The sequence below is a fragment of the Gavialis gangeticus genome, unplaced genomic scaffold (genome assembly GCF_001723915.1).
Source record: "Gavialis gangeticus isolate Ggan-Ray unplaced genomic scaffold, GavGan_comp1, whole genome shotgun sequence".
Classification (NCBI taxonomy): Eukaryota; Metazoa; Chordata; order Crocodylia; family Gavialidae; genus Gavialis; species Gavialis gangeticus.
Window position 1 is genome coordinate 21,532,183 of NW_017729032.1, and position 10,160 is coordinate 21,542,342.

General features: G+C 42.1%; 1 protein-coding gene across 6 annotated transcripts in view; it reads left to right on the top strand.

The window, feature by feature from the left end:
- Positions 1–10,160, top strand: part of AMOTL1 (angiomotin like 1) — a 194,605-nt gene that overhangs the window by 141,181 nt on the left and 43,264 nt on the right. For all 6 annotated transcript variants that reach the window (XM_019524506.1, XM_019524510.1, XM_019524507.1 and 3 more), the window contains 2 exons: positions 3,790–3,934; positions 5,766–5,855. In XM_019524506.1, the coding sequence (XP_019380051.1) occupies positions 3,790–3,934; positions 5,766–5,855 (235 nt within the window). The remainder of the gene's footprint in view (positions 1–3,789; positions 3,935–5,765; positions 5,856–10,160) is intronic.

Sequence of the window (10,160 nt, forward strand, 5' to 3'; positions counted from 1 at the left end):
GCTCAGGTCCCTTCCGACCCTAGAAACTATGAAACTACACCTAAAGAAGGACTTTTATTGGCCTTGATTCTTGTTGCCAATTTGATTTTAGTTTCTGCCTTTACTTTTCTAATCCACTTCCTACAGGTGTGGGCTATTGTTGTGTACTCCTCCTTGGTGGTGATTCCTGACTTGCATCATTATAAGCTTCTATTTCTGATTTCAGGAGGTCGTTGACTTCCCTATTAAGCCAAAGGGGTCTCCTAGCCCTTTTGCTGCCTTTCTTATGAAAAGGAATGGATTTCCTTTGTGCTTCAAGGATTGCATCCTTGAAGAACAACCACTCTTTTTGGACTTCCTTCTCCATTGGACAGTGGTTCCACAGGGCCTCACCCTCCAATCTCCTAAGCTTGTGGAAGTCAGCTTTATTAAAATCAAGGATTTCTGCCCTACTGATGATTTCCAAGTCTTACGATAGATGGAGAAAGTGATCATCTCATGGTCACTGTCACCTAGCTTCCCTTCAATCCTCAGGTTGCTCAGTAGATTATCCCCTTTGACTAGAACCAAATCCAGGACTACCTTACTCCTAGTTGGCCTGTAGACTTCTTAAGTCAGATAGGGCTTGTCAATGCCAGTGGGGAAGCTTTACAAATGACCAGATGGCAGAAGCCAGGCTACATGATCATAATAGGTTTTTTCTGGCCTTGAAATCTCTGAATCTATGACTTTCTATTACTTCACACTCATGCGTGGAAAACACTTTTATAAGTTCAGGGCACTTCTGGGTGGTAAGTGTTATTGTGAAGCAAAAGCCAACTAAGTAAAAAGTATGATTTTGCAAAGTATCCTGGAAAACTTGCAAAAAAAGAGGCTGTCTCATGAGGTTTTAAAATGTTCAGTCATTTTTGTTTTTCATCTCCTATAAAGCAGCCAAGTTTGGACACAATCTCATGAGAAAAGCTATTTTGGACAGGATGGGAAAGATTCAGGTTGGACAAGGATTCTTTGGGGACAGAGGGTAAAGGATCATATTTGAGCCTGTTTGCCTGTTGCTGTTGGGAAAGAAACTGCTGGCCAGTTCTCCATTTGTATATAGGAAAGAGCATAAAATAAAATCTCTTCCCATGCCAGGTGCTTGTCTTGTAGCAACAAAGTACTGGCAAGATTTCTGTAGAGTTACTTTAAACATGCTTTCTTCTGTGGTCAGAATGTTACTGGTGTCTTGTTCTATGTCAGCTGGGCTAGGAGGAAAGTCCACCTTCCACGATAAAATTAGCTAAAAAATAATGCTGCTTCCTGGAGCCCTTGCTTTTAAAACCAAAATAAGAAGTTAGGATGATAATTTGAGGTAGGACTAGAAAAGTGTTTCAGAACATACCAGCTCACAGGGGGCATCTACATGAGACACTTATTGCAGTTGCCTAGTTAGCTCCACAGTAAAGCATTACCATCTACATGTACGGAGCTATTAGACTGGAGTAAACTAATTAACTTCACCGGAGGTTAGTACTGCCTGACGCAAGTACCATCTTACAGGGAGTTATTTACTCTGCTGCAACACACTTATAGCCTCCTACTATAGCACCTTGTGCCTCATCCAGCCCCTCTGCAGCACATTGAGCCAGGGTAGAGCAGCTTCAGGCTGGTTGGCTGACCCCCCTGAGCCCCCTGCCAGCCAGGGGCTGCACTGCCCAAGCTCAGTGTGCTGCAGTCCCAGGTGCACATGTAAATGCTGCTTCCGGGAGCGCTAAAGTCCAGCATGAACTGTGCCAGGGTTTATTTCATCACACTAATTTTACATGTGATGCACCCACTATGTAGAAAGGTCATTGTTTTCTTCATACCATGTAAGACTGAGTGTCACTTGATAAGCAGTGGACAGGAGGTAGTTTTTGTTGGCAAAGGCATTTTTAAAAATCTGACTGCTTATGATGATGATGTTTTTACCTGTGTAAAACACATAACACTTGGTAAATGATCCGGAAAGCTGAATACGTGGTGTGATGCTTGGCAAGTTTGGGGCCTGAACCAAGTTGGATCTCCTTTGTTTCCAATAGGAGATATTTTATTGACTTCCATCAGCTTTGGATCAGTTCCATTATTTACCATACTACTTTCCATCATAAAGATTTGTACATCTTGAGCGTCTGAATAAATTGAAAACTGAAATTCTGTGGAAATGGCTGAGTTTCTCCTACTTCATTCCATATCAGAACTCTGCCAAGTTTCACATCACGCACTGTTCTAAATATTCCCAAACTTTATGGCAAATCTGGATGATGAAGCATGAGTCTGTGTTGCTTTCACATGGTTTCAGGTCATCTTGCAAATATTTTTCATTACTGTGATACCAGCTGGGTTTCTACTTTTCCAATGCTGCAGTTGGCAGCAATAAGTCCAATAGCCGCATCCTCCCTACAGGGTTCTCATGCCTGCGTGAAGTCTATTGTAAGCAGAGGTGGACTCAGATCCAGTGCCCAGAAATCATGAGTCAGGCCTAAAACGTCATGAGGTTGGCTTAAAAATCATGAGATTTTAAAAAAGGAATACTGTCTTCTTGGTATTTGTTTACTGGTTCTTACAGCTACCTTTAGGCTTTCCTTAACAAATGTGAGGACTGGAAACATAGAGTCCAATCCTGAGTTGGTGTAAGTCAGTGTAGCACCACTATTTTCAGTAAAGCTGTGGCAGGACACAGGCTAAAGCTCTGGTTGTTATTTTGTATTTATTTTCAGAGGGGTAGTTAGACATGCTAGTCTGAAGTCTGGCAGAAGGCAGAGTAGAGGTGCACCTTATAGGCTAACTGAACCAGAGATGCGTAAGCTTTCATGAGCAAGAGCTCACTTCACTTAGCATCTGATGAAGTGAGCTCTTGCTCATGAAAGCTTATACATCTCTGATTTAGTTGGTCTATAAGGTTCATATCCATCATGCCTTCTTTTTTTTTTTTTTTTTTTTATAGATTTCTCTTATCTCTGGACTCTACAAGCTTGTTATCATAGCTGAAAACCACACCCTGCACTTAACTTGCCTGCTGCCACCCTTGGGTCCAGCCTGGGATCTAAGTTTGTAATATAAGTCTCTCTTTGTAATAGTTTACATACCAAATCTAGGCATCCAGGAGTTGGGGAAAGTTTGGATTTGAATCCCATTTTCAAAGTGAAGAGTGTTAAAACTTTGGGGGTGGGTTTTGGGGTTTTTTTGCTAAGTGCAATTCTGTTCTCACTTATACTGGAGTAGCTCCCTTGAAAGTGATGGATTATAGTGGTGTAAAACTGATCACAGTTGGTTTACGTGGGGACTTGGTGTTCACAGCTGAGTTTTTCATCTGGGAATCGTCTTTCATGGTCAGGTAATAAGCCTGCCTCTTCAAACCCTTTCTAAGATAAAATGTAGCCCACCCTATTTCCTTAGTACCTTCCCTCCCAGGGCAGTTTTCAAGTGAAGGCCTTTGTTGTTGAAGAAACGGAAGCTAAAGGAGAAGGTGAAGTTGTTATGCCACACTGATCTCCACTTTGACTTTGTTCAGAAGCATTTGGCTAAGTATTGCGTTATGCTGTTGTAGCAGGATGTTTTCGGCGTGGGTGGGGAGTTGATTGCTCGTTGCAGTAGGAATGTTCAAACATGCACAGGGATCAGCTTTGTCATCTGTCTATGAGAAGTCTTATTATAGAACCGTATGCTTATGTGAAACTTGGAACGCTCGTCAGCCCTGACACATAAAACCCCCTTTGAAATGTTCCACAGCGAATGTCAGAATGATATGCATTCCTGCCTTGCTTTAATGAGAGGTCTCTCTCCTTTCAGTTTGAAATAGAAATTCAAAGGATTTCAGAAGCCTATGAGGGCCTGGTCAAGACCACGACTAAGAGAGAGTCTCTGGACAAGGCTATGAGAAACAAGCTCGAAGGAGAAATTAGGAGACTTCATGATTTCAACAGGGATCTCCGTGGTATGTGAAGCTCCTTACAGCTGTTTTCACCCCAAGTGATATGTTCTTATCTCTCCAAAATTATCAGGCTCCACGTCACCAGCTGCAGGCTTTGGACAAACAGTTTCCTGAGTGTTCTAGGTAAACCCCTTGAGAAATCAACCTCTTTTCTTTGGTAAGGGACAAAACTACTGTTGTCCCCCTGGGTACAAACATACATGAAAAACAGCTTTAAGCAAAAGTTTTTTGTTTTAGCCCTTAAAATACTAATTTAGTCCCAGGATCACCAATGTGTAAATCTAAGCTATCTATAAGGAGCTCAACAATAAGCTGTAGCATAGCATAACATAATATTGAAGTGCTTTATAGTTACAAAGGGAGGGGAGTCATCATCAGGGCTTCCCTTTGAGTATCGGAAATTAGGAGGCACTTTTTTGCATGCAAGTGCAAGTGTAGATTGTAGACTACTCAGTGAAAGTGCATGGATTCTTCTCCAGTGGACACCCTTTAAAAGCTGAGGCCATGTTTGTACACAATACAGAAGGGAAGCTGGCAAGCTTTACTGGAGGTGAAGAGTTAAATTACAGCTAGGGCCAAGGGAGTGAAGGCAATGTAGACTGATCAGTGGCTGATTGGGAGTGAAAGGAACCATAAACATGTGCAGAGGGAGTCACGGTTCCAAGCAGAGCTTTGGCTACATCAATAGCTGCTGCTCTTCATGAGTGAAGGTCTTTCCGTGGTGACATACAGAGCTGCTGGCCATAGCACAACTGCCTTTGACCTTAGACTGTGAGTCACCCCTGTGTAAACCCCCAGCCCAGTGCCTGTGCACTGTTTCACCATCCCATTATACCTAAAGCAGGGGATATACGTATTGGGTCCATGCTAGCTGTTTCCATGGAGCTGACTTTTACATACAACCACAAGGAACTTGTCCACGCTGCAGCGGTGTTGGATCCTAGTGAGGATGCCCATGCCCTGCCCACCCATGCCTACTGACATTCTCCAAACCTGAGAGCTTGCCTTGGAGGCTGGTCTGGGCTCTTCTTCAGTGACCTCTCAGTCCTGTCAGAGATGGAGGGTCTAAGAGCAGGCACAGAGGGACAAGCCTGGAGCAGTTTCACTGGCATGCGGCTTGGAGCATGCTTTTGAGCACAGGTGGGCAGGGTGGTCTTCAGAGGGACTCACTGAAGCTATGGTATAGGCAAGCTGGAGAAATCGTATGCTGCGGTTCATGCCACGTTTTGTGCTCAGGTCCATCATATTTCCTGGATTGTTAATGTTGGCCTCATCTCCTGAAAGCTAGAGAGGCTCAAATGGGAAATGGTGTGCAGGTTTTAACAGTAAGGGTAGCAAATGGTTGGAACAGATTACTAAGGGGATGGGGTGGGTTTTTCATCACTCAGCATCTTTAAATCAAGTTCTGGGACAGATTCTTAGTCAGCCATAAGTTACTAGGTTTGTTGCAGAGTGAAACACTATTTGCATTATGTAGGAGATCAAACTATTATTATTAATCCTGTTTATTATAACTTCCTAAAGGCCAACCAAGAAAGAAGCCCCGTTGTGCTATGAACTGGAAGATCTAATTATCTCCTCTGAACTGAAAATCTATGAAGGCATGAATTCTGCCAACCAATAAACAGCTTGTTAGCAACTAGAAAAAAAGGCTGTTCTTCTGGAGTGTGGGGTCTCATCCTCTACTCATATATTCTTCAGTCTCCTCCATTTTAATATCTCCTGTCTCAGGATCTATTTATAGCATCCCACTGGCACGCATCTTATTTTCTTGGTTGGCCTATAATTTTATATACATATATTTATACTTAAAGTATTTCCTGTTTACATGCAGAACGACTTGAGACTGCCAATAGGCAGCTAGCCAGCAGAGAATTTGATGGGCATGAAGATAAGGCAACAGAGGGCCTTTATGCCTTTCAGAGTGAGTACTGCATTAATCTGTTCTGAAGATATGGATTTGAGCTGGAGTAGAGGATGCTTAGCTATTATTTTTATTGCCTTTGTGGTTTGGTTTTACTCAGTTAATTTGTCATGTAACCCTACTTAAACTACAGATTGGACTGCATATAATGTTTTTCTTCTGAACAGCGGGAGCTCATGGTAACAAGAGTTAGCTTATTTTGTATAAATATTTACAACGTAAAGTGTTGCTTGCAAGATAGTTTCTTGGGACGCATACATTTTGGTGAAGCCAAGTTTTTCAGCTGGGCTGAATCCAAAATAACCTCCATTGACTTTATTGGGTTTACCCTGAATTGATGCCAAAGTGAATGAGAGAAGAATCTGCCCCCTTTTCATAAGGGACCAGAGAGACAACAATCCTACAGTTTCTCATGATATCAGGAGAATCCACTTCCTGCAAGTAAGAAAAGCAGTAGCCGTGGGTTCAGGCTCATTGGTATTTTAGAAATTTAAGGACCTCTAAATAGTCTTAATATTCCAATAACTCCAATCTATAATTTAGCCTGTGGATATGTGATTACTGTTATATGTTACTAATAACATTAGGCCTTATGGAAAGTAAATAATGTACCACACCATGCTGCAGATCTATTAAAAAACGATCCTCTACTAGGACCTTGGCCAGGGAGATATCAAACAAAAATATCCTTCTCACAAAAGAGTTTGGGCCAGATCCAGAAAAGGATTTAGGCTTAGTTGTAGTTCATGTGTGTAAGTCAAAGTGAGCCATCCACAAACTGAGGAGGTGCCAGAGGCGCCATACAAGCCTAAATTGTCACTGGTACATTTACTTAGGTGCTGAAAATTCTGCTACATGCCACAACTACCACCATCTTGGCTGGGCTGAATGTCTCTGTCCCTTATTGTCTGTCTCATGCCATTTGGGATTCACACTACAGGGACTCAGGCAAACCTCCCAAGTTCATACAGATTGCAGCAGATTTTGCACTAGGAGTTAAGCTGATCTCTCTTACTTCTGAGAATGCTCATTAGTCCAACTTTAAGTTCCTAAGGCGCTTTTCAGTATAAAATGGAAGCATCTAACCTAGGAAGCTAAGTGATTTGGATCACTTTGTATGATTTAAGTGCCTAATTTCTACCTAAGTCCCATTTAGATGTCTGTAGGGTTGATTCAGATCTTGTTTGACAGAAAACCTCAGACAAAGCTTCCTAGTGGTTGTGATAGGTATCCCCAAGCTCAGCGTGCTGTGTGTTGTGAACCCCATTCTGGGGCACTGAACCCACCTCATTCACTGTATGGGGAACTTGGGCATTTGGCAATTCCACTTTGAGAGCTGTGTGCTTGAGTGCCTTTTGGATAGAATCCTAACACGAAAGGAGTGTACTTTATGTACTTAATGAAAGCTTGCTAGGAAGCAGAGATACTCTTATGTGACCATGGATTCCACAAAGTTAAGAATATTTAAGGAGAAAATTTCTCTGCATAATGACATTTTATGGTTTCAGGTTTATTCCCTTTCCATGTCTTCTGTATCAAATTGGACAAGTTTGCAAGGCCAGAGAAGCAGGGGGAAGGGAAGTGGGTAGCAGATCCTTCACTCCTATAAAACATCTTCACTTAAATGATGTCAGTGGAGCAATGCTGATTGACACCAGCTGTAGATCTGACTTAGGGTCCCCATCCACTGGCCCAGGAAACTCCACTTTGGACTTGAAAGCTGTACTGCATTCTTTCTGACTCATGCAACATCATCAGTAACAAAGATGCCACTATGGGAAATCACTGATAATTTGGTTGTTGACGCACAAAGTAAAGGAGAATCTAGCTCATTCTTCCATTGCTGTGCTAGCACTTCAGTGTTAACCAGTATCAGCAGTAAGTTTTGCTCTGAATACAGAAAGTAAATCTGTTGTACAAGTTCTATAAAAGTACAAGATCTATAAAAATTCCCATTTTTTTATATAGGTTTCTCTACCCTTTGGGCAATTTCAAGCAGGGCCAGTTTGCCCCAGTGCAGATGGCATCTTACAATGACTTTGCCTTACTACATCACGGGTTTGTACTCATACAGCTATACTCATGGCAGGGCAGTTGGTGGCTCGCATTTCTAGTACAGATAGGGCCACAATCTCTTGTCTGACAAAAACTCTGCTTCAAAACATGCTTTTACTGGCACATTCCTAGCAATAATGATGTAACCATGTGCTGCACGCTCTGCATATAACTGATATCAACTCACAGCTTAAGGACAAATATAGCTATTTGAGATCATATCACATAAAATGGCATGGATGCTTGGAGTGTCCGCTGGTCTGTGCTGAGAGCTAAATGTTGCTACTGTGACGGAAAGTGTTCCTAAAATAGAGACAAGGGGTTCAGAATTCTGTTTTACTATTTATGTTTTCTGGACAGCCACAGCTTGTAGAATAAATAGCTTTATGATAGTGTTGATCAACATGCTTAAGATCCCTGAAGCATTTAGATTTTTCCAGATGTACTGGAAATCCCCTTGGCTAGTCAGGTTTGGTAGGAACTGCCAGTGTCTTTACATGTGCTCCAGGAGTGGGGGGCACTCTAATTCGAGCAGCTCTCTGGGGCCACTGTAATTAAAGTGCCCATAGTGTCCTGTATATTCAGCGTCCTGCACTTCAAAATGGTGGCAGGGGTGCTTTAATTAAAGTTGGATGAGCTTTAATTAAAGTTCCCTGCCACCATTTTAAAGTGCAAGGATGCTGAATACACAAGATGCCAAGGCTGCTGGAGCAACCTAATTAGCAGATTTGAGCAGACTAAATTAATCGAGTCTGCTCTGACATGCTGCAATTACAATGCATCAGAGCAGGTATCCCATATATCTACAGGTACCTTGTGTGACTGTGACTGCTGACCAGGTATTTTTGTGAGTTCTTCCTCCAGGAAAGAAGGCAGTCACGTTGGTGTCCCATTGCAAGTGAGGTTCAGTGGTTTGCAGGCTTTGTTTGAGCACCCTTTTGCGAAGTGATGTAGCCCAAAAACTGAAAGTACTTTATATCTGGGAGATTAAATTCCAGCCTGATAACCCTCAGCACAGATCTTGTTATTTATTTAGATATAAGGAATAATTTTTAAAATCTTTGGCATGCTCTTGGTGCTGCAGCACAGTGTTCTCAACTCTTGTGATTTTATCATGTGTCTCATTATACTTAGTGGTTTTCTTAGAGTAGCAGTAATTTTCTAGCCATCCTGAGTGGGAAGGACAGTTTGAAAGAACCTTAAACATCCAAACACCAGAAGACAAATAAAGAAAGCCAGCATATATTATTTACTAAATGTTATTATGTTCAAGCTAAACTCATGATTCTGGGAGCCTGAACTTGTGAATTTTAAGTCTTTCTGGTGGATAATATTGTAAACACAGTATTATTTTCCAATAATACAACTGCAGTAAAACCCCTGAAGCACTGAAACAGTCATTCAAAGAGGAACTCCTACAGTGCAGGATACACTAAGATCACTTCACCTACCAGCTGTTTAGAAGTGTTGTACATTGTTAAACAGAAATATGGAAGCAAGAGGTAAAAAAAAAAAAAAATACACCCGTTCTTTTTGTAGTAATAACACCACAGTGATAGTGTCTACCTCAATGTACTAGGGACACAAATGAGTGGTAGGGGATGTGCTGTAATGAAAAATGTCATGATTTTGCCTGGCAGAAGGCAGGGTAGATTTGAACCTTATAGATTAACTCATAAAATAGGAAGCATCCCTCTTATTAGTTCTTCTCCCTTATTGGTTCTTATTCGTTTGTGTAAAGATTGGTCGTTGGGTAGAGATGCATTTTAAGGAGGGACCTTAAAGCAATTTACCCAACGTGGCTCAGGTGGTCTGTGGTGAAAAAGGGAATGAAACCTAGGCTTCTTACATCTAAACTTAGCATCCTACCAGTGGATTATCCTTCCTTTCATTTTCCAAGAGAGTATAAATGGCCAAATTCTGCTGTAGGGGATATTCTAGGGCTAAGTACAGACATTCAAAAAGCCTGAACCTGAATTGATTCAGTCTTTGCAGGTTAGTCTGACCTGTGTAGATTGAACTGAGAAGTAAGTGAACAGACATTCACCTTTGATTTCGGAAATGCAGCCATACACCTGCGGTGGCTCAGGCTGAAGCTGAAGAGCGCTAGAACGAGCCCTCCCTTCCCTGTGGCAGTGGCCAGAAGGCTGGAGGGAAGGTGAGTTGGAGGGGTGGGGGGCATGGCCAGGCCTCGGCAGGCTGCTGAGTATGATTGGGGAGAGGTTTAAATCCCCACCCTGGCCTGTAGGT